General features: G+C 44.2%; 1 protein-coding gene across 4 annotated transcripts in view; it reads left to right on the plus strand.

The window, feature by feature from the left end:
* Positions 1-25326, plus strand: part of spock1 (SPARC (osteonectin), cwcv and kazal like domains proteoglycan 1) — a 198143-nt gene that overhangs the window by 134545 nt on the left and 38272 nt on the right. For all 4 annotated transcript variants that reach the window (XM_023842811.2, XM_023842813.2, XM_072717473.1 and 1 more), the window contains 3 exons: positions 5967-6081; positions 12961-13093; positions 18981-19095. In XM_023842811.2, the coding sequence (XP_023698579.1) occupies positions 5967-6081; positions 12961-13093; positions 18981-19095 (363 nt within the window). The remainder of the gene's footprint in view (positions 1-5966; positions 6082-12960; positions 13094-18980; positions 19096-25326) is intronic.

Raw genomic sequence — 25326 nt, forward strand, 5'->3', positions numbered from 1 at the left:
CCTGAGGTGATACCTTCAGATTCACATTTTAGCTTGGAGTCGGCTGCCATTATTGTGAGCAGGGACACAAGCGGGGGACATTTCTTTTTTAGTTAGGGGGGGGGGGTGCATAAGACGAGCTCATTCAGAGGGGCCAACGTTATCGTTAGCCAATGATATGTTTTGAATCAGTGAGTGACAGGGGATGGGGCACTCTGGAGGCCAATCAGACCCTGTGGCCCCGCCCCTGTATACACCTCTGGACACAAGGAATATCTCTGGAGTGCATTCTGCACGTCAGCAGCCCAAGACCTGTCCTTTGATAAGCCCACAGCATCTCCCATTATCCATCAAGGGCTTATTAAAAAGAATTGGACTCCTATTTATGGGCAAAGAACACAGTGTACTTTTCTGCACGCTTCTAACACCAAAACAGATTATTGCTTTTGTGCACGTGTACAAATGCATTATGAGGCTTTCGCTCTCATTCATTACCCGGCAAATGACGCCATCTCCACGCCGGCAGCCTGCAGCCCGCGTGCTGCTCTCGTGTCTCCAGGAACGTGCAGACGGTAGGTGGACGTGCTATTTGTTGCGTGGGAAGCTTACCGGAAGCATGGTGGATCACACACACTTGCCTGGGCGGATCCGATAAAGCGTCCCAGCACAAGCATGTGAAATTAGCAGCCCTATGCAGCGTGGGATAGTCATTCGCATGCAAATAAAGGGCAGAGTTGCACATGCGATCCCACATGCACTCACGCATCAGACACACACGCTCGCAGGCTCTATCTATGTCAAACAAACATAATTATATTTCAGCTCGGCTATGTGAGAATATTTTCTGCCACTCATACTTGCGCTTGGCAGCATATTCTGTCACATTCTTTTCTAATTTTGCCCGAAAAATAAAGGAAACTTCCAAGTGGCCTCAGCAGAGATTCCTCAGCCTTGCGGTTGCCATGGTGATACTATTACTGGGGTATGATGAGCGAGAACCTGCCCTCAAAATAAATGACTTCAGAGTTCGTGTGAAATGAATATGCTGATTATTCATTATGGTTCTCTAGTAAAAAGCTGCCACCGATAGGCTGTCTGGGTCATCACTTTTTCGGAAGTGGGGCAGAGGTCAGGGGGAGGGGCCTGTTTAATCCCGCCATCCCATTGGATCAGGCTTCTTGGTTATTTTAGTAGCACTAAAATTTCGATCCATGTGGCCTGGAACTACGGTCATCAGAGGAGGATGAGTGACACCCAGCTCTACCTCTGCCTGCACCTGTTTGTGTTACAGACTGGATCACTGTTTTCCTTCTGTAAGAAGACTGTTATTTAGTGACATTCAAGGGAGCTTGTTTTTTATAGTTCTGTGTTGCACTGCGTTAACTGTAGGCTGAGCAGTGCAGTCGACCCAAATGAGGGATTTTGGCCGCGGTGGCTGTAAGTGTGAGGTGACCCGCTGACAGTAGAGAGGCTAAGCGCAGCAGCTGTCGAAGCGGGGGGGGGGGGGGGGGTATACTGGAGAGGTGAGACTGCAGTCTCCGGCTCTGGCAAAGGGGGTGCCAACACAAGGCCAGAAGCCCCCCCCCCAAGACTGGCATCAGTCATTTCTGGTACAGCTACTTGGGTTTCCTCATTATCCCGTCTTTCAATGGTTGCCCCCACGCCAGCATCCAAAGCTTCCCACACAATACGTGTTTCACTATAACAAGGCTCTCCGTCAGTCTCTGGCCAATTTGGTAGTGGTGCTTCTTGTGTACTGCTGTTCAGCAAGCCTGAATCGATCCTCACACATTTGCTTAGTCTTTTAACTTTACAATTTAAAAAAAAAATAAAATTTAATAAAAAAAAAAAACATTTCTGAGGGTGTACTGTGGATGCAGCTGGAGCTGAAGCTCAGCTGAAGTGCCACATAAGGGCACTACAGCAATATAAAGCTGCAATGTTTCACATGTGATGTGAGGAAGCTGTCTTCCGTGCTTTAAACACTCATTAAATCCACCGCGGGCCGCCGGATTTAAATGCATGACAAGCGCTGCAGTCCTGTATTAGGTTTTGGACCAGAAGTGGTAATTGGATTTTGCTTCAGTATGTCCGCGAGACCAGCGCAGGCGCCTAACACTGTACGCAGAGTTCTTGCACATCACATGCGCCTTTGATGAAGATCCAGCTTGGCTGCTGCCGTTACGTTTCTGGCTGCCTTCTTCAGATCAGCCGATAAGACTCATTATCACAAACTCATTTTCAGCTTCGTCAAACTCAGCATGTCAGGCTAGCATATTAGCTAAATCCAAGTCCACTGTGTATCGCTTTAAAAGGTCTTTAAATATTTTAGCAGCAACATTACAGATAACATGATATGTGGCTAAATCTGTTTTTCACCGGGTTGTTTAACCCATTTTACAAATCCTCCCTAATCAGTCTATGGATTATGGTGGCTGGAGTTGTGGCCAATCAAGACCTGTCAATTCTGCATCATCTCCACTGTATTGCCTCATCCTGTTTAAATCTTCGGGGCTGACATCTTTCAATGAGGGTGGCATTAAGGCCTTGCCCAGGACAAGACATAAACACACTACATAGGAGTAGACAGATCACTTCCGATACAATTGCCTTCCTGTCTTTTTCAATTTCAAGATCACTGTCTGGACGTCTCTGCCGTGGAATACTGTGTTTTCTTCTGTCGCTGTCTGCCAGTATACGCTGAAGTGCTCCATGTACTTGGAAGGTCCTAGAATTAACCTGAGACTGAACCCCTCTGCTCCTGTTATCTGTTTCACACAGTTTCCTGGTCCCCATATGGGAATATTCTATTTTATAAAAATCAGTGACTGCATTGAAAAAAGAAAAAAAATGCAAAAACTCTTGTATTTTGTTCGGTTACGGTTAGGGCTGGGTAGGGGTTAAGGTTGTGATAGTTTGCATCACCATTTTTCCTATAGAGATGAATGAGCAGTCCCCAAAAAGATATAATTACATGACTGTGTGTGTGTGTGTTTGTGTGTGTGTGTGTGTTTGTGTGTGCGTGCTTGCTTTTCTTGAGGCCCTTGCTTACTGTATACACTTGCAGAGACAATTCAATGCAGTTAGTAAAAGCTGTAGAAATACTAAATTCAAGATTCAAGCAATTTATTGTCATATGTGCAGTGTCTACACCATGAAAACCTTAGTTTATTCACTCCTCCAGAAAACTTGAACGCAAAACAACAGCACAGTAGGTAAGCATATAAAATGTACACATGCAACATAGCTAAAGATATTAAAGAAAACTAGGATTTGAAATGAAATTACTAATTAAGACTGATGCTTGTTTTAAAGTGACCATTTTCTCTTAGCATAGCACAAGCGAAAAGCGAACGCATTGGGTATTTTTACTGAGTTAAAAAACAAAAAAGTTGAAGTGGAAAAGATCCGGTTCTTCCTTTTGGATCAAATGAACGCTGAACTTTGACTTTTCTATTTGTCCCCTAGGGATAAACAGATCCTGTGTTAGAATTACTCTGACTGTCGTCTGTGGCACTTTCAGATGTCCCTTCCAGATTTGCTGGGTGATAGAGAGTGCATTGTTTTTAAGGGTTTCCATTGCAGCAACCCAGGAACGTGCATACAGAACAGCCCAGTGTGGCTGACATGGTACTGTCTGCTGCCCTCTGTAATCACCTGTGTTTGAAATTTGTAAGTTTTGATCACAGTGATTGCATGTTTAATTTTTCTTTGGCTTAGGGCAGCAGCACTGAGCTGATTGGGGAACGGTGTCTATTTAGTCAGACTCTTAAGGAGATAAAAGGGATGGAGGTCACATGCCAGGACTCATTAGAGAATTAGTAGAATGGGAGCTGGGATGCAAGCTTGGATAACCTCTGATAGACTACATTTCCCAGGAGATCCCAGAGCACGAGCGGCATTTAGAACACACAGCATGTAGGACCACAGCTCGGAACCTGCCTTTTAAACCAGGGGAAAATAAATGCATACAGTATCCCCTGTGTATCCGTAGCTGATATGTTCCAAGACCTTTGGCAGATAACAGCAAACCATCCACGGAGCCCATATATTACATGATTTTCGTGTACATACATATGGTAAAGATTAATTGATGAATTACGTTAGTAATTAGTAACCCATTACTAACGTACAAACACAGTAATAATAAAGTACATTGTACATTATTATACAGTACTGTACAGTGCAACAGTCGCTCGAATGAAAGGATTTCTGACATTCCAGCCTAATTCTCAAGAGATGATAGGGCATTGAAAAATATCACATATCAAGGGATGATGGAGCAATGGAAATCGTGCATTTTATACCCCTCAAAGGGTGAAAGAACAATGAGAAAACATACTGTTACGCATTTTACAGTTTTTTTTCGAACCACGGTAGACCGTGAATACGGGGGGGGGGGGGCTACTGTACTGTGAAATCGAATATGCTAATTAAGATGCTCTCAGTCCGTCAGCAGCCGTTCAGGCCTTCCTGTTCGTACCTCATGGTAGTTCACCCCCCCCCCCCATGCTCCTTGTTGGTTCTCCCTCCAAGCTCCACCCCGTAGCCCCCCTCCAAATGAGTGTTTAGTCTCCTGTCCCCCAGGCCCCCCTGCTGGCCTCGCTCCTCCCAGCTCTCAACACTAATCTTCGCCGTTGCTGCAGGCTCTGCTTCCTACAGCTCTGTGCTTCCTGATGAATTTAGTCTTCTTCCCTAAGTATTAAGCTCCTGCTTTCCAGATGGATCACCGCCAGGACTTGGGTCTTAGCTGTATCTGAATAGCCCTGACTTCAGTAAGAAAAATAGTGCCTTTTCCTCACCCATTAGTCTGTAGTTAGATCATACCTCCATCTCATCATGAAAAGGAGTGTGAATCCCCTAAACTTAACTGGAACGAGAGCTGTGCCCACCCAACCAGCCTGTAATGGTGTGAGGCCCCTCCCTGACCACAGTGTCCCCCAAGCTGTGAGCTGTATCCCTGTGGTATATGACTGTAATATTCTGTTGTGACAGAGGACGTCTCCGGGTCTGGTGTACTGCCGGCTCTGCTCAGTGGCAGCCGAGATAATAAAGGTAAAGAGATTGATGGGTTTGCTAGCTGAATGTTGCCTGTGGTGTCCAGGTCGGTCGGCTCCCACGGAGCCCTCCACACCCCAGCCACCCGCCTGTGCATGTGAGTGAAGGGTAAGGTTAAAATGCCGCCTGATGTGTTTGATTCAATCGGGTCTCCTTTGGTGTAATGGGGGGCGGCTTAGCCTGGATTTCAATGGGCAAGTGTCAGAGTACACTAGTTAGCATGGTTTGGGCTGATAAGTTAGCCACAGTCGCACTGGTTTACAGTTTTCTAGAAGCAAAGAATTCCCGCTACAGTATTTGGCTACTTGTAATTTTGTATGACGGTACGGCAACGTTGTGAAGTAAAAACGCTAAATCACTCCTGTTCGCGTTTTGCACAGTGGCTTCCAGCTGTGAAAAAAAATGACGCGCAATAAAACTCTAAGCCTAAGCTGAGAATGCGAGGACAGCCCTTTGCTGACATCATCTTTCTTCATGTCTCCAAATTATTGCGTGTTGCGCAGATGGAGGCTCTTTCTGCTAGGAGGGAGGGCGATTACTCTTCCGAGTGGTGTGTGGGTGAAAACACGTGGAAGACTTTGATAAAGGGCTTGTTGTTGCGTGTTCTTTTGTTTTCTCCAGTGTCTGATTGTAGCGGAGTGTTTTATCAGGGTGTCTCTGTGCTTTGAAAGGGACCATGTTTCATCATACTCTCCCTCTCTTTGCTCTGCGTTTTCCACCAGTTGGAAAATATGGAGCTCTGTGATTAGGGTTATTTTTGGCCTTGGTCAGGAGGGTGAGAAGAAATGCTTGAATTAACACCAGGAGGTGATGTAGCCCTTCAAGGGCAGGGTTGGGTGGCCCTGAAGGCCTCTTGGGATCCAGCACCAGGTGAAGGTGGATTGGTTTGAGCTTTGCCCCTAAAGCACCTTCTCTGGCTTTCTCTGCAGGTCTGGATGCAACCAAAGATCCCTGTATGAAGGTTCGCTGTCCTCCTCATAAGATGTGCGTCACCCACGACTACCAGACAGCCATCTGTACCAATCACAGACAGCAGCCTCACAGGTAAGGGCAGGACAGCGTTTGCTGTCAAACCGATCGTCCTTCGAGACCTTGAGGGTGAAGGTACGGCCATTCACAACACAGCTTTTGATAACATGGTATATTTTGAAAAACATTTTCTATTTTATTCTATGGAGCATGTTTTTCATTATTTAATGATATTTAATTTTTAATTTAAAGATGTTTTTTTGATTATTTAATGTTTAAATTTTAAAAGGGGACTCTAAGGGGCATATAGAACTGTTGCACTGTAGCTATATATAATACATATTTAGTCAATGATACATTCCACAGTGGCCTGAAAAGGTCTTCAAAACACTCGGTTCATTATACATTCACTACATATTTGTTTGCATAAATTAACCTTTCTTTATTTTCATGGTATACTGCAAACCCAGTAGTGTTAATAACTGAGAAATTGCTGTTTTAGATCCTCATAATTTACTCATCTATAGTTATCCCTGGCTCAGCGCCTTCCTGTTGGTCAGACAGTGACACCTGACCAAAGGGAGATGTGACAACAGAGCAGCAAGCGAAAAGCTGTGCCCCAGAACAATGTCATCCCTGGGGTAGAGGGAGCAGGGATGCAGTCACTTAGTTGAGCTGAGCCCCCCAGAACTCGTTTACTTGTGAAAAGGCACATAGACTGGTAGATGCTCCGGCTCTCGGTTGGGAGCCTCCCCCCCAGCCCCCCGTTTCCTATTGGTGAAATCTGGGATTGATGGATTATTCCCCCACCCCTGAAATTTAGTTCTGACTACAGGCCTGTATTGTTGACAGCAGTTGATGGCAATTGGACCAGTTTGATCCCAGCGATTCATTTATTGGCCTCGCATGACACTACTTTGCCAGCTTGAGCAATAGGGGAAAAAAAGATCACTTTCTAAATATTGTAGGTGCCTCTGCTATCATTTCAGTTGCTATCTTGAGTCCTGATACTCCCCACTGTGCAAAGCCATTGCTATATTCTCTGCTGTATATGTACACGTGGTTAAAAAAGGTCTTTTGAGTTTACTTTTATTAAAAAAGGCCTCCATCAGATTTTGTAGTCCGTATGAGTCTGTTTAGCCGGGCAATGGTGAGGGAAATATATAGATTATCCGAGCAGCAAGGAGAGAAAGTTAAGTTCCATCTAAGCGGTTTAATTGAGAAGGGGGGTTTTACCCACAATTCAATTTCCTTAAATCCTGTCATCAGTAACAAGTGCAATCCCCCTTTCATTATTTATCCAGTGAGCACGGACATTCCTGTCTAATGAGTTGCAGATTGCTGCCGATGGGTTCTGTCAGTGACCACGAGCGGCAGGGGATGGAGCTAAATTTGGCTGTGCCAGTTCCAATTTGATGAATTACAATGGCGATTCAGGGTGACTATGCTGCAAAGCTTGCTGGGTCCCCGTGACTGAGGGTTCCAGTTAAGCCCCGCCCTCATCATCAGTGATGCCACGCCTTCTCTTCAGCTTCTTGTCTTCATTCCACGTACGTCTGTTTATCTTCAGCAGCTTTGTCTGCTCCAGCTGCTCACCATCCACTCTTCCATCTTCTCCAAGCAAGATATCAACCCATCTCTTTGCTACTTTTCCATGCGTGTAATAAACGCATGGATGATCACGAGCTAGCCGTCACTGACTAGTTTAACCTATTCCATCCATCCGTCACCATAACCGCTTAATCGCATCTGGGGTCATGGGGGGAACAGGAGCCCATCCCGGGGACAAGGGGCGCAGGTGGGAACCAACCCTGGGCAGCCGTCCAACACACCGCAAGGCGCACACACTCACACGCGCACAATGACGGGGCTAAATTAGAGTCACCAATCAACCTACTGCTCACACTTTTGGACTGTGGGGGGAAACCGGAGCCCCCAACGGAAACCCACACGAACACGACAGCATGCAAACTCCACACAGAAAGGTCCTACACCCAACCCGGGGACCAGACCCAGGTTAACCCATTCATTCCTCATTGTTCATTTTATCACTAATCAGTGGGTTAAATATAGTCAGTCACTGATTAATAGTTCTATTCACAGTGGAAATTCTATCCATTTCTGCTTCCATTAGTGCCATTTCTGTTCCCCATCGGTTCCACTTTTCTCTTCATCCGTTCACCAGACACTCATCCTTCCATATTCTGGTCTCCTCTCCATCCACTTCTTTGAACCTTCCATCTTTCTTTGCCATCTGCTCCTTCGTCTGTTCTTTCTCTCTATGCTAATGACCGCTCTGTCCACTTCATTGCTCTTCTCCATCAGCCTGCATACCTGCTCGATCAGAGGCACCCTGTCACCCTGCTGCCCGCATCTCATTCTGGTCCATCTCCTCCATCTGGATCACATCTCCTGGATCACATCTCTCTTCCTACTCCACCACTGGATCCTCCAACTGCACCCTGAAAGGCTTTAGTTTATGTCTCCCCACAGAATTCCTGAAATGCGAGAGCATTATATGCAACGATCTTCAGGCATTTCACACACTGCCATTGTAACTGTTTTAATGTAAAAAGATGTGCTATGATCTCTGGAGAATATAATGTCATAGATTTAAATAAATTAATTTCTAAAGTCCTATTCCAATTTGTTGTAGGGAATGTGACACTCAACGCTATCCAGGCACCACAGATTCAGAGAATTACTCTGTTTATTTCCACTGTTAATTAATACAAAATTAATAAACATTGCTTAATGCTTGTTAGGAAAAACAAGTGGAAATGGATTTATGATAATGATGAAAGCCAGGTAGTGTGGCAAGCAAACTGCAATTTCACAGCTCATGTTTGGTAAGGGAATTGGTGAATGTCTCTTAAGTAGGATTCTGCCAGTATATTGAACGGTAGAAAAAAATGCAAAAATTATTTTATGGTCTGTTTTCTTAAGGGACAGGGTTCTTAAACATAATTACTATCAGTTGCTATCAGTTCCACCACCTTAAATGAACTTACGAAAAGGGTCTGTATGATGCCTGATTAATTTCACTTCAATTTCAACTTCAATTAATGCGTGCAGCTCTCAGCACTGATTATACGAGACCCATCCATTTTCTGTACCTGCTTGTCCTACTCAGGGTCATGGGGGGGGGGGGGGTCCGGAGCCTATCCCGGAAGCTATGGACTCTAGGCAGGATGGGGTACCAACCCATCACAAGGCACAGTCACACACCAGTCACACCTATGGGCAGTTCGGTCACGCTAATTCACCTCAGCATGTTTTTGGACTGTGGGGGAAAGCCAGAGTACTTAGAGGAAACCCTGCAACGACACGGGGAGAAGATGCGAGCTCCACATGGAGTCACGGTGGAGACTCAAACACTGGTCCCGAAGGTGTGATGCAACAGTGCTAAGCACTGCACCACCATGCCACCCATACATGAAACGAAATCAATTTAATTTGAAGTTGCTGTTGCTGCTTTTATACAATTTGTCTCTGGCACAGAAAATGCTCTGACCATACTTGTTTCAGATTATCGGCCAGTAATGGCGATTTGAGTTGATTGTGTCTGATACAATGCGAAACATGACCAGGAGGGAGGTGGCGGACGGGAGAGAGATGGTGGTGCCTATGTATGTGTCTCCAGTTACGAGGCGTCCCTGTCTTCCATCGTATGGTCATTCAGTGAGGTGTGACCATTTATCCACTCCTGTGGCTGGGTGATGAATGATGTACAAGTATCCTGTGGATATGAGGCATGTAGACAAGGAAAGTCCACTTACTGTATAACTGCAGGGCCATTTAAACCGCGTATGAGATCCAGTTACTGTCTCATGCACTATACCTAACCATCCTACCAGCCTGCTGAACCTCAATGGTTCCCATAAGCCTGTATCCCTGCCTCCTCTAAGGTTTTTCCATTACACTGCACTCCAGCACACGTTTCTCTAAGCCATTCAAGCTCACAGGGCCATACTGGCCCCACATAGTCCTTGACCTTGATGCCATACGGTGTTCAAGCTACTGTTGACTCAATACCCTTCCTCAATGCAATTAAGGCTTTTTAAGCCGAAATGCCTCGGCCCCTTCACTTCCTTTAGTGCAGTGCGGTCTTATTGCAGTGTAGTTTCCACACATGACTTTCCTTGATGTGCTGCAAGAAGTGACTCACATGTGACCTCTGCGAGCTCAGCAAAAATGAGCTCATGTGAATCGTTGTTCACTACGGCGGCTAAGTAACTTATAGCAGGTTTGTAAATCATATTCTAAAGAGCCTCATTTAAAATTGCATGTCCTTGGGACAGAGTGCTGTGTTATACAGTTGCCGCAGTGGCTCACGGCACGGGTTGAGTTTTGTGCCTTTTGGGTTTATCCTGCATATTTGTCTATATTTTCTTGTTTTTTTGAGAGGAGGTGATTATCTACATTAACTGCACCTTCATAATATCTTCATTATTCATTTTATCTATTGATTGACCGTTCAGTGCACTTTCATAATACATAATATGACAACCATTATAATTCTGTAATCACATAATGTTTGTTATTGATTTATATTAAAGCTGTTAAGGTATTTTAGTATGTTAAGGTATACTTACATGCTGCTTATGAATGTTCTATGAATGCATTATAAAGGCATTATGAAGGTGCACTGAATGTTCCATTAATGCATTATAAAGACATTATGAAGGTGCACTGAAAGTTCTATGAATGAATTATGAAGGTGCGGATAATGAAAAGCATCACCCATTTGGCTGTATGTTCTCGTGATTAAATAGGATTTTTAATATGTTCTTAATGTATTTATCTCACATTTCACCTTACCACATGACAAAGTACCTCTGTGACTTAGTTTTCACAGGTAAATGCTGACGAGATATGAATGTTTCAGGTTATGTAACATTAAGTGCTAGAAAAAAGTTCCTTGTCATATTGATCTCTGAAGAAATCTTTGACAACTTTTCTCTGTGATCACCAGAAGTGGGCTCATTGTAATCATAGGCAGTTGTAATCGACTCCATTTTTCCATTTTAAGCTCTCTGATATCCTCTGGATTGTCTGAGATATCAATTGAATGCAGAATGCAAGAGCAATGGGACCTTCCTAGTGTCATTCTTGCACTTTGCTTCTTTCTGGTGGGAATGATGTCCCTGAGGTAGAACAGGGGTGGGCAGTCTTATCCGCAAAGGGCCGGTGTGTATGCGGGTTTTCTCTGCAACTCCCTAATTAGGTCACTAAATAGAGGATTGATTGGCTGAAGAGTTCTCACACCTGGGTTTGAACAGCTGACCTAAAGGTTATCCCAAAACCTGCATACACACCGGCCCTTTGCGGATAAGATTGGCCACCGTTGCTCTAGAACCCTACACTCCGTGCAGAATTATTAGGCAAGCACTATTCCTGGAAATAATTGTTAGCAATAGTTGGGTAGACATAAAAAAGTGCATTCAGAGGTCTTCTTTTTTCTTTTCTTTTGGTACAAGTAAATTTATTTAAAGAGAAAAGCTTCCATTCAAAAAATCTTACATAGAAAGTTAAAAGAAAAACATGTTAGCAGAGGCAGCTAGGACCCCCCCCCAGACACTGCTCTGAGAAGTGTACTGCTTGCTACCTTGGTAAATGTCATACATTAGGGAGGCCCAGAAGTTCTCAATGGGGGTTGAGTCAGGCGATAAAGGAGGCCAGGTCATAATTTAGTCAACTTTCAAGTCTTCCTTGGTCAATTTATGGAATACTTTGATGCATGGTTAGGGGCATTGTCCTGCATGAATATCATAACCTTTTTAAAAGCTGCTGATGTTTTTTTGTACCAGTGTTTGAAAAATGTATCTTCTACAAGTTGGCAGTATATCTTGTAGGTAATTATTACACCATCTGCAAGTAGTAAAATTCTGAGAAGTTCATCGCTGATAATTGCAGCCTGCATTCTTACTTCTGCCACGCCTTGGTGTCCGACCACTGGCCCATCTGCCTGGCCAATCAAGTGTCACCCTCATCTCATCTGTCCAGAAAGCCCTGAAAAAACAGTGTTGAGACATGTCCATTCTTGAGGTTTAGCTTGTATGCCTCACTGAGTTGAATTTGTGTTTCAGCCTTTGTGACCTTAGCAGCGTCACATAGCACTCTGCACCTAGCACTTCTGGAGATTCCTTTCAGATTCAATTCTTTGATCACCATTTTAAGAGTTTGATCTAGCAAAATGTTAGCCATAATTGATTCTCTTATTACTTAAACAGTGAATAAGACATAAAAAGAAATACGTCGGCAAGATGACAAAACCATCATCCGCTTCAAAAAGTCAGAAAACTATAACAAGGTCATGCAGTTTCTCCTAGTTGTATAACTACAGCAATAGTTCAATATTTAGGACTTTGCTAGCCTCATGAAATATACATTGTAATATTTCATGAAAGATATATTGTAATATGTTCTGTAGATCCATATTATGGTTGGCTGTATTTCTGCAGTGGGATCAGTTGCTTTTGGCAAAAGCAGCAATGAGATTAATGTGGTAACAATGTGGTAGGCCTGGCTTTGCCGCCAACCAGGCCTGCAGCACAGCCTGCGGGTGTTGCTTTCTCCTGCCGACCCAGCTTTCTCCAAAGCTCAGCCGCCTGCTCTCCCAGGCTGCGTCATGTAAATATCACGCTTCCCTCCAGTGTTTCATAGACCTGGCAGTGCGCCGGGCCAGGATTTGACTGAACAAGCACTGCTAAGTTTCACGCTTTAATGCTAAAAGATAAAAATTAATCACTTCTGCCAGTGAAATTTGTAGCTGTGCTGTGGTTTATCTAGCTGATAACCTTGAATGGACACTTACATGCTCACATGTAAGTTCACAAAAGGTACACATTCTAATCTCTCTATAAAGACAGTAGGTGATGTGGAATGATTATCACAGGATTTTTGATAATGTTTATTCCTTGTTTCCTGTCCTCCTGTGAATCCTGTATGCAGTGTCCTGCCTGTGAAAGGAGGTCTATCCCACAAGGTCTGGATGGGAGCCAGCAGTCATGGGAGGTGCCTCCCTTGTCCAGTTCTCCACCCAAGCCCGGTGTGTGGCTCCGATGGACATACCTACTCCTCCAAGGTGAGCGTGCATCTCCTCCCTCTGGAATGGTTAGCTAAGCCTCCAGAAGTGTCCAAAATAGATCCTGGTGGAAGACCATGTATATAGGAATGTTATAGTGTAAGGGGGTATATAGTGTGTAGGTATAGAAGCGTGTGGAGAGGCACCTTCCAGGCTTGGTTCCCATAGGTGAGCTCACGTTCGTCGGTGTTCCACATCCTGCGGGTTATACAGCTGCTGGATCCATCACACTGCCACTTCCTGGCACCTGCGATAATTACATAGTCCTGGAAGCTAAATGCCTTTTCAATATCCCAGCCCATCCACCGCGCACCAATCTCTCGCACCTATATACTGGAGAAATTATTTATGGGACGCCGGCTCAGATTTAGAAAATCAATGGGGCCCATCTTAGCTCAGGTTGTTAACTGGCATTAGAATCAGTCTGTTAGATCTGCCTGTCTCGTCCAAATGAGCAAAATGGATTGCCATGTCGGTCCCCATCAGTGCGCCCCCCCCCTGAACCAGCAGCTCCTGTGTCCCTTGCCTGCGCTTATCGCACAGCTGCTCCTGTGTTGATCCTGGGTCCTTGGAAGAGCCCACAAAGGCTGACAAATGAAGATCAGGCTCCGGGGTAAGGTGCTGCTTCATGACCTGGAGAGAAATTTCCACCATCACTCTGGAGACCAGTGCCTACCCTTGCGGCTGTTTAAATAACTCTAGTGTAAAATCTTAAGCCGTGTGTGACTGTGTGCGCGCAAAACTGTCCGCTAAGCAACTTTAAACGGCGTAAAGCCCCGCCGACTCACATATTCAGCAGTCTCGTGGAATGCTGAGATGCCTGGTTTGTACGCATTTCGTCACCTTCAGAAAATGAAATCTGATGGAAACCATCTGTTAGAAACAAAGCGGCCATTCTGCACATTTTGCGCTTGCTAAGATGCAGAAGCTTCAAACTGAACAACAGACAGCTCTTCTCATTGGTGCTGCTAGATGTGTGGAAATTTTTACAATAATTGTTTTTTTGTTGTCTTGGAACGGAATGTGCAAGGATTTTTATTCAGGTGTGCATAAAAATATTTTTATATTATATTAGAGGTAATAACTAATTAAAGAGGTTACATCTCCGTTTTGATTTGAGTAAATTGCTAGTTTATATGCTACTAATTTGCTACTGCTGCAAATCTGTAATGTATGACTCCAGATCCTTGCTGGAATTAGCATCAGATCTCCTTTGTTTTTCCTTCACATGTCCTCACGTGTAACTCAAAGCTAAAACACTTTTCATGACAAGACCTGTGCACTGGATTATTCTAAGCCAGTGGAGATGCAAAGCACAACAAAGCGATGCCAAAAAAAGATATGAAGGGAAGTGCCTTTCAGGAACGGTGGGCTACAAATAGATGAGTGTATATGGCCTTGTTTACCAGTGGAGAGGTGTGACATTTCAGATATAAAACCCATAACCTGTTTGTGTGCCAATAAAAAAAAGAATCTAGAGCCTTGTGTGTGTATCTGTGTGTGTCTGTTTGTGTAAAAAGTAGCATTAGCGAATACAATTAATATATGTTTAATATTGTTTTTATAGATAAGCATTATCACGCAATAAATAATATTGATATTCTAAATAGGCACCACAAAGGTAGAGATTTGACTGCCTTCCTAACACTGAGCAAAGCTGGTTCACTGGAGCATCCTGCTGGAGTTGTGGTTTCCACAGCAACATCTTCTGAAGCAGAACAAGCCCAGCAGGGGGCCCAATGGGACGGCTGCCCTTGTGCTCAAGGAAGTTTGTGTTCTGAGCGCCGTGTCGTGCGTTAGGAGCACCTCACAGTGCCGGGCAAACTCCTCCCACAAATGCCCGTGATTGGAGGACCAGAAGGCAGGGGGGAGAGCGATTGAATGTGGCAGAGGGGGCTAAGAGATTAACCTGATGAGGCTACACCAGTGATGCTGTCATGCTGTGACTGACAGCTCTGTACTACACTAGGTTTAAGACATACATTTTTCATCCATCCATTTTATGTTAACCGCTTATCCTATTCAGGGTTGCGGGGGGTCCGGAGCCTATGGGCACAAGGCAGGGAACAACCCAGGATGGGGCACCGACCCATCACAGGGCACCGACCCATCACAGGGCACCGACCCATCACAGGGCACCGACCCATCACAGGGCACACTCACACACCAGTCACTCATACATACGCACCTATGAGTAATTTGACAACTCGATTGACCTCAGCATGTTTTTGGACTGTGGGGGGGGGGAGGGGGAGGGAATAGGCAGAGGAAGCCCCACAACGAAATAGGGAGAACATGCAAACTCCACACACACAGAACCCTAGTGGAGACTCAAACCCTGGTCTCCAAGGCGTAAGGTAACAGTGCTAACCACTTGCACCCCCATGCCACCGCAGACATTTTTCGGTTCTCCTCAGTTCTACTTTAGAGGACCTCAGTGGTCTGTGACGACACTACAAAAAAAAAAAAAAGTGCAGACTAAATATTACATGTGTGTTTAATTAGACTTGTGGGTGCACATGAAGTACATCCACCACCATTGCTGTGGAATCACCGTGTCATTGGCAATTAACACTAATGTGTGTATAATGTCCAGCGTCGAATGTCCTACCTGAGTACATTTTAACCTTTCAGCCTAAGCTCATTGGGAAAACATTCTCTCTGTCCTTTCCCCTTTTATATAAATATAATTGAAAGGGTTTTAGAAGCTTATAGCCTTCAGTTCAGAATAATGGGAAGCCTCGAACCTACCTTTTTTTTTTATTTCAAGAGACGAATCATTAGCAGGACGTGATGATAATGATGCAAGGTAGCAGAATTGTGCCAGGTTTCAGGCGAGTCCCGGTGAGGCTCGTGACCATCCCCACGCCGATCGGCGAGTCCCCATGCGGCAGGCCGGCTCTATCAGCCGGAGGGTAAATGGAGCTGCTCGCTTGTAAGGGTGTACTGTAGCTTTGGCTGGAATATTGGGGGAGTTGAGGTCTCCACCCATTACGGGGGAAACATGATTACTGGGGGGGGGGGGTGTATTAGCCGGTTTTGATTTATTGGGGGGGATACAACCCCCCCCATCCCCCCCGTAATTTACACCCATGTGTACAGGTGTCCCTCAGACCTGTCCTGAGGGAAGGTAGGCAGATGAACCTTCTGGCTTTGGGCATTAATTTTATGATGCCAGCCTGACATTCAGCACAAACTGTCCTTTACCAAGGTGTTAACCCAAACTGTGGGCTTCCCATAATGGCAATGCAGCTCACAGCATCTGTCGCGTGAATGAGCAGACTTGTGAACAAGTAAATAGACAAAAAAGATGGTTTTTTTTTTCTGAAAATGCCGATAGTGCCTCTGTGGCATTTTCTGTGAGAACAGTTGTGTCATATGCTGTTGAATAGATGTGTCCTTGTCACTATGGGCAAGGTTGCGTCTCTGTGATGTCAGACACGATGCATCGATCAGCACAGAAATTATCTGCGGTCACGCTGGAATGGCTGCAGCCCCCCCGACGTTATTAATCATGTAGAAAGCTTGTCCTGCTAGCAGACACCTGCAGCACGTAATCAGGGACACAACAAACCCTTTACAGACAAAACATGTTGTGTCAAATTTGAATCTCCTTGCATCAGTCATAATAAGTCGTCCTCGCCGTATTTCATTCGTATTCCATGTGCCCGCGCATGTCTGTTCATCCGCTCGTACACGACAGAAACTGTATCCGAATCTCTGAGTGTTTCTGCAAATTGGAGACATTTTAACCTTTAGCACTATTTACCGGAAAGGAGGTTTTCTCTGCGCTTAGGGATAATTTACCCCTACCCATCCTTTGGATGCTTCCTTGCACAAAATCTGCCTACATTAACTCTGGCCCCGCAAGCTCGGATTTAACCCCCGCTGTACAGAAAATCCCCGCCCCCCTTTCCCCGCTCAAGCGTAGTCATTCTGCGAGACAGCTTTGTAATTCGGAGGAGACAAGTGGATGGGCTCACTCGCTGTAGATTTATTTCCTCAGATCAGTGCACCGTTGAATGAGCACACAAGCTCAGCTTAATTTATTCTCCCTCCCCAGGAGCCAGCAGAATAAAATGGCAGTCCATCTTCGCATGTCTGAGGTATCCGGCCTCAGCGACAGCAATTATCGGCGTCAAACGAGTTCTGAGTCAGAGTAGCTGATTCACAAACTTTTCCATAGCGTCGCTTCTCTGCGCCAGATGTGCCAGCTCAGGGCTATGAAAAACATCTGTCCCGTTCCTTTTAATTTAACTGTCACGTTTGCTTTCGGCCTCAGATCTACAGAAGCATCCGATGGTTTAGATCCCAGGCTTCGTGACAATGCTGATCTTAAAGACAGGTGTGAGCAGGCATGGCCAGCAGCAAAAACACGTGAACACATCTAGGGTACCTAGACATCACACTGCCTGTAAGAGGTGTGAAAGCTGCAGAGTGGGAAAAAAACATAAAAATTAATTACGTTTTCCCTAGAAAATGCTTTCAATTAGAGGTAGTTGCATCACTTGCGGGTTTTCATCCTTTACTTTTCATTACACCTTAAACACTTAATGTTTCTAGCTTAAAATTTGAACCCAATTGACTATATATGGCGGTCTCTTTACGTGGCCCACTATAAGTATATGCAGACGACCTACAAACAAGTATGAGAATCCACCGACATATATGTTTAATTTTAAGATTGTTCCCAACTTGGGAATGTTTGGTTTTGTAGACATGAAGCTCAACTTAAGAATTTTTCATTGCAATCCTGTCCTATTTGCAGGTTTAAACATTGCAGATGAGCTCCAGGTTGCTAATGTACGGTTAGCAACCTGCCTCTCCACCGATTGTTTATTATGTTTATTTATTCGACATGCTATTTTATATGCCTCCAGTGGTTAATTTCCCAAACTTTAATTGCTTCCATGTTTTATTTTAATTTTCTTTTCTCTGCCTCCTGCATCCAAATTACTGTTTAGAGAGCCATGAAAAATGTTTTTTTTTTTGCGCTACTGGCATTTTCGCAATTTCAAACGGATTTTTTTTTCCTGTATTGTGAAGTTTTCGTTTTATTTTTCGAGTGATTGGAAAGTCTGTTTTTTTTTCCTTGGATGATAGGGAGAACAAATTAAATTTGTGAAGACAAATTTAGAGGCGTGACTGACCAGGTAATTTAATATGTTTGAAGTGGAGCCACCGTGCTTTTGTCTACAGTTTTTGCTGGCTCGTGTTAATAACGCCGTCTAGGAAATATCACAGGGAACCGATGAATGTCTGCTGGGACCTGTGAAATTCAATGGATCAAAGCAATAAATTCAGCTAGAATTAGAGTGGCTCAGGTGGGCTTCATCTAGACCCAAAAGAGGATTTCAGAAACCTGCCTTTTGCCCTCCTGCTGGCATAAGTGTTTGGAATACAAGAGGGTTATTTATGATGCCTTCCAGGAAGCAAATTGTTTCATATTTCTCAGAGAAATCACCAAGAATATTTCAGACTAATTCAAGCATAAATTCAAAAAGAGGAATTAGTGATGTGTATGTAATGGCTTTGAAACCAGAGAGCCTTACTGCTTTTAAGATGGAACTTGACACTATATTAGATGCACACAAGATGCCCCCCAAAAACTAGGTTATCTGGTTTGCATTATTATCTGAACAATTTTGTTTCTGCGTTTTTGTGCATTTTGTACTTAACATTTAGTGTTAGTGATTCATCTTAATTCCCATCTTTATAGTCATCAAGAACATTTCATTCTCATACAACTAATTGAATCAATCCAGAGCAAAACACATGCTGTGCGTTACTTATGCACAGTTATTTTGAACTCTGTGTAAATTTCTGATTGCTTTACTTTTTTACCCATAATCCCTCTGAATGTATCCTCAATGACATCTCTCTGCAGTGTAAGCTCGAATTCCAGGCCTGCACCTCCAAAAAGAGCATCCAGCTGAGGTGTGAGGGGCCGTGTCCGTGTCTGCCGGGGCGGGAGGCCATGAAACCCAAGATCGAAAAGACAGGTGAGTGCTGGTGTCTGCTTTTATGTGGGGAGATTAACTTCTGAATAAAGCGGTGCTGCTGTGTGAGGTTCTATGCTGTATGAGGTTCTATGCTGTGTGAGGTTCTCTGCTGTATGAGGTTCTCTGCTGTATGAGGTTTTATGCTGTGTGAGGTTCTCTGCTGTGAGGTTCTATGCTGTATGAGGTTCTATGCTGTGTGAGGTTCTCTGCTGTGTGAGACTGACTACTGCGTGCATGTCGGATGGGGTCAAGTTGACCCACTGTCCGTGGTCCTGGAACGGGCCTGAACGGAGGCTGTCCGTGGTGCTGGATGGAGCACCGTTCAGCCCAGGCTGCTTAGACAGAGGAGTGTCGACGTGTCGAAATGACAGGTTTGTGTTGTTGGATGGAGGAAAGGTTTAAGTGTGAGTAGGTGCAGGGGATGGTAGAGGACCAAAAAAATATCTCAATGTTTCCAGGCGTTCTTGTGATAAAAATATGTATGACATTGTTTCCAGACACCCTTTTATTTTGAAGTCTAAAAAAGCTGTATGTAGTAGAAAGCACATCATGTCACAGGATTCATCTGAGGATCCAAAGAAGCTTCCAGTGGGAAAAAAGTTAATGAGATGTTCACTGCTGACTTCATAAGTATGACACACACTGGTATTGTTTATGATTTTATAGTTAAAACTTGTATGTAACAAAACTTATAAAGCACAATGCATTATCCAGTAGCACACAAAACTGGTTTTCAAGAAAGCTGCTGTAAGACTGAGATTAAATTGGATCGTTCTCTTCTGTTTGTTCTTATACATAGCGATGCCATTTGACATATTGTGAACAGAAAATAAATACTGAAATTATTGCTTCTAATGCTAGTTTGGTCCTAGTGCCTTTGACAGATGCCAATACTCTTGGTGTTTCCAGGATTTTTATAAACATCTGTGATTTCCCTGTTTTTTTCAAAGGGTCACATTGTTTTATAAGACTGCAGAAAGAATGTGAGAGAAAAAAATGGCCAGGCCTTTTGTCTGTGTTTGGGTTTTGTTGGGACAGATTGTGTCCCCTCCATGAAAGCAGGCATGAAATGTGGTTATTGAAGATGTGCTCGCTGATGTCTTATGTGAACATTTCCTCTGGATAATAGCCCGATAACGGCTCCCAATTAGCCTAAATATAAAATCCAATGATGTATTATAATACCGGGTCCTGTCGCTGTTCCTATCAGTTTGGTATGACATGTTGTTGGGGGCTGTTGCTTCTGACAGCCAATCAAAAGCCACAGGAAGCTGTAAATGCAGATGATGCTTGTTTCTCTTCCCTTCTGTGGGGGATATTGGAATAGATGGTCTGTCAGTTCAGACCTGCCTGGAGGTCAAATACAGGTCTGCAAAACTCACAAGATGCACAGCTTGGGCTGGGCTCAAACACAGACTCTATGAGCTTCAATATCTGTTCTTTTTTGCTTCATGTTATCCATCCATCCATCCATTTTCTGTAACCGATTATCCCATTCAGAGTCACGGGGGATCCAAAGCCTATCCCAGAGACTACGGGCACAATGCATGGAACAACCCTTGATGCGGCGCCAAGCCACCACAGGGCACACTCACACACCCTTTGCTTCATGCTATAATTTTGCAAAATAAACCAAGATCTGAATTTTGAGTTGATCAGTCCCCTAGTTATGCATCCGAGTAACTAATTATCCAGTCGAATTTCTGCAGCGCGTTGAGTTTTGTTGTGGAAAGTTCACAGCAAATCTCCAGCTGCCATACTTACGTATTCTTTAGCCAGCTTGTTGTGGATGTCTTGGGACTCAAAGTCATAGCTGTCGGGGTTTGTTTATTATAGCAGCTATTGCAAATATTTGCATAGAGATAGATAAAACGTCCCGTGATCGTGCAAATGAGAACTCATTTGTAATTGTCTCGCATTTTATACTGCTGGATTGAACAATGCAAGAATAAACAGCATTAGGCAAAGTACTTCCTTCAAACAGTTTCAGGCACCGTGTCATTCAGAGCACATACAATGGCACCCTAAGACTGTCCAAATGGAAGTGTACAGACCATGACTTTCTCTCCGCCTCCCCCAATTAGCAGAAACATTCTCTATCACCCTAAGAAGGCGAACCTGTAAATGCTTTTTGTGGAGCATTTCTGGGATTGGGTGTCTGTTTGTTGGCCCGGCATGACGTTCCCCTTTGGGTGGTTTGAGTTCTGAGTGGTCCTGGAGACACACAGGAGCATAATCAGCAGGGAAAATCAGTTTCAGCGTAGAGATGAGCATGGCAGATGGCGAGGCGCTGTGCACGGCAGCGGGAGGGAGGATGGGATGGCGGCCGTGCGGCAGGACAGCGTGACGTCCCATCGGCGGCGGACCTTTCCACAATACATGATACGTCCGATTTAGTACTAAGCCTTAGAATTCACCTCTGGAGGCATAATATGGAATATCAAGTAGGTGGACCTGGCACCAAGACCAGAGAATACACAAGTCCTGTAGACAAACACAGGGTCCAGCAGAAACCCTCAAGCATTAGGATACTCTCTCGTTACCAAGGCAATATGCTGGCATGCGATGCAGACAAGTGGGTGGGAGTCAACCATTCAGCAAGACTGTGAATGTCAGATATAGGATGACACTAAACTGCATTCTGCTTGTACATATTTACAAGTAGGTCTTGAAATATAGATTATAGAGTGTTACACGTATAGTCGTGCTTTTCCATCAGCATACAGGAACCAAACCATACCCAGGCTGTGAGGACAGGCTATTACAGTGCCGTTCCAGCTCGCTTTGGTTTTCCGCTGCAGAAGGGCTGGCTGAGTGAAGGCGTTGGCAGGTTTGGAGAGCGACAGTGATGTAAAACCAAAGAGACACTTATTTACTGTTCACACAGTATACATCATGATTAACTATGTGCTAATTTCCGCTAGCACGTCTGTGAGAATCTCCATCTTATGACAGTGCCAAACTCTAGCAGAATTAGCATTAGCTTGGGTAAATTTACATTATGAATCCATTTTATTCAGCTGTTCCATAGTATTTTTTTAAGTAGGTGGTTGGAAATTTTAAAGCTTCAAGTTATCGGGACTGTGTCAATACTTCACGGTGCTACTAATAATGAATAATATATAGAATATGTCCTTTTGTCTTGAGATAATCCATGCATGTTGGCGCATATCACCAGTATATCCATACACTTTGACCAATCAGACAGTGGTGATGCAACAGGCTTCATTTGGTCATGCTTTTGACCCTGCTAGTAAGCAGTGCCATGTCATCGTGGGTACGACTCGGGTACGGCTTGCATAATTTACACTGGAAAACCGTCAGTTTGCGGTCGGGCTCGGGTGTGGCTTGCATTAATGTGGCAGAGGAAAAACATAATTGGCAACAGTTTTACTTTGAGTGAAGCTCTGTGTGAAATGTTATTTCAGGGTGAACAGCCTAGGATCCTCTACAGTGGCTTCTGCAATATGGCACCTCGTAGTTCCTGTCAGACCACTGCATTTAGGGTATAATTCAAAACAGCCTTATGTGTCTTGGATGGGTTTTTTCTGTACCCAGTGTGAGAAAGCCTGTTTACCTCTCAATACCTTTAACCCTTCATTGACGCTGGTATGTAGGCCATCTCATGCAGCACCGTATGTATGATCAACAGGTGTAGAAGTTCAAATTTTACAGTTATTTAGAGAGTCAATGGAATACTTCAGCAGCTCTGTCTCAGCAACCCCGACGTCATTCCAGTTGACAGAGAAGTCTTCCCTGCTCCTGCGGGGAACTCGGCACCGGGCCTAAATCAGAACGAGAAATCGATATAATAAATTGAATGAAGTGATGCTGCATTCACTTGCAAATGGTGCTATTGTAATCGGCCATCTACTGTTGAACGCCAAAGTTACCAGCAGAAACAGATGCGCTTCCTCCTTAAGGGCTGATTTACCTCGTCTCACGAAGTGTTCCAAAACAAAGATCTAATTTCAGCAGGAAAGTGTGTGTGTGGGGGGGGGAGGGGGGTATAGATTTCTGTGCAGGAATCTATTAGCAGTGTGAGTCTGGTTATAAGTGAATCCAAAGCAAAGAAACAGTGTGATGGAGAATGGTAGACTGATTAAAGGCTTTGTCACTATTGTTAGATCAAAACATAACGTTAATTTAGATGGACTTAATATCGGTGAACTATGTGTTTTGCTAATGTCAATATAGGACATTTTGTTCAGACTAACATGCATGTGGTATTTGTGGAAATGTATGTTCAAGGGGGAAATTAAACTGTAAACATCGAATTGCATCTGAGCTGCTTTGGCCAAGTCTACCAGTCAGCTCCCCTGTTTCCTGCACAGAATGATGTGCCACCAGTCCCTTGGCAAGGGGGCTGCTATGGCTTTATAGGCGAATCACCCACACCCCCCACCCCCTGGCGCAGGGACAAACTTCTGCCCTTTGTGCTTTGCTACATTTAAGAAAATTGGATTTCAAAAACATTTACGGAGTTTGATGAAACAAGCATACCTCGAACCCTCGAGTGAGATTAGGGATAGGCCCTTCCATTACCTTTGACTCCTGTTGCTAGAGAGGTAGCAGAGATCACAGGGAATCTTGACAAACCCCAGTGCACTGAATATTATTTTTTAATAGGGGAAATTAACAACAGGCTAGAAGCTCATCACTTGCAATGAGAACAAATGGGGGGTTACCAAAGAAAATTGGTGCCAGTAAATGAATTTGCCTGTTATCTGGTGTTCAGTATCATTAGTCACCCACTCTTCATTCTAGGGACCTTAGAAGTAGTTGTTCCTTTAAGTGGCTTTCTGGCTGATTAATTACTACTTCTGGGCTAAGTTCCCGAGGAAAGCTCTGTCAGCCGACTTCACTCCAGCAAGCCAGCATCCCGAGTTGACGGGCGCGCTGCACTCACAAAGGCCTGGCCTTCTGGACTGCCAGCGGGAGCTGCAGCTTCTCATTACTGCCTCCTGCTGGAACTTGGACAAATACTGGGATGGGAGGGCTGGCAGTTCAGAGGCAAGAACTTTAGCCACGGCCATCGTGTTCTGACTTTAGCCTCATAGGTCCATGGAAGACGCCTTTTCACTCCTACATGTCTGTGCAGTGTAAGACCATACAGAGGTACATGGGTTGTGTTTTTTCTGGTATGTCTTTCATACAATCATCAGGTTACTGCTTAAAAATTTGTCTTGTACACTGAGTTTGTACTAACTGTTTTACTCTTTGTTACGTCCAGCCGTTATTCTTTTTCAGAGTTTGATCATTTCTTTTCTTATGAAGGGCAAATTTATTTGGATGTTTGTTTGCCATTTTGATATGTATAGTGATGTTTTATATAGTGGTAGCTTGGAACACAAAGGTAATTTGTGATTTGGACCCCCGCTTACGGCTACTCTGGTCAGTTTTAATGCCGCCCCAATGAAATCGCTCACCGCTAGCTCCAAAAAAGAAAACACATGCATTGTATTTTAATTTTAGCTTAAACCGTAGCCTAGCAAACTGAGCAGCCAAATCCAAATTCAAGCAGAAATGATTTCAAGATGTGAGCAGGTGACGCTCGAGTTTTTTTCAAGTATGCTGCTCTGCGTTCTGTCCCGCTTCTGCCGAAATCCTTCCACACCCGTCCTGCTCACATGTTCTGGTCTCGATCCAAACGAGTTATTGCAGGTCTACTTTGTTGTGTCGGGTTCCGAGTTTTCAGTCACGTTGCGGCTAGATTTTCCTACACCAACCCGTTCAAGGTCCGCATTAGTAGAGTTGAACACGTCTCAACCCATACAAGTTTTAACAGGAACGGTTGAGTTCCAAGATTTCATTTGAGGTAGAAGTAAAAAAAAAAAACTCACATTCGAGTTGGTTAAGAGGTATTCGAGTTTCAAGGTTCTACTGTAGCTTAGAACAGCTTAGGTCTACAGTTAAAGTAAAGATACGGGCTGTAATGGTATACATATTCATCATTTTCAGTTCAGAATGCATAATCAAACAAAGGAATACATTTCTTGACGTGAGTGATACCTAAATTTACAAGTACATGTTGAGCACATTATGGTAATTGTAGATGTGAGTTGGTTATGAGCTAGTGCTGGAAGCTCAAAGACCCTCCCACATCACTTAAATCAGTACTTTGGGAACAGCTTGGTTTCCCAATAATTACAGCAACACCGTAGAGAGAGTAGCTTATGAGACCAAGACTGTCTGTCGGATCTGTTATACTGAATTCTGATGTCTTGCTGG

Source organism: Paramormyrops kingsleyae, chromosome 10 (genome assembly GCF_048594095.1).
Source record: "Paramormyrops kingsleyae isolate MSU_618 chromosome 10, PKINGS_0.4, whole genome shotgun sequence".
Classification (NCBI taxonomy): domain Eukaryota; kingdom Metazoa; phylum Chordata; class Actinopteri; order Osteoglossiformes; family Mormyridae; genus Paramormyrops; species Paramormyrops kingsleyae.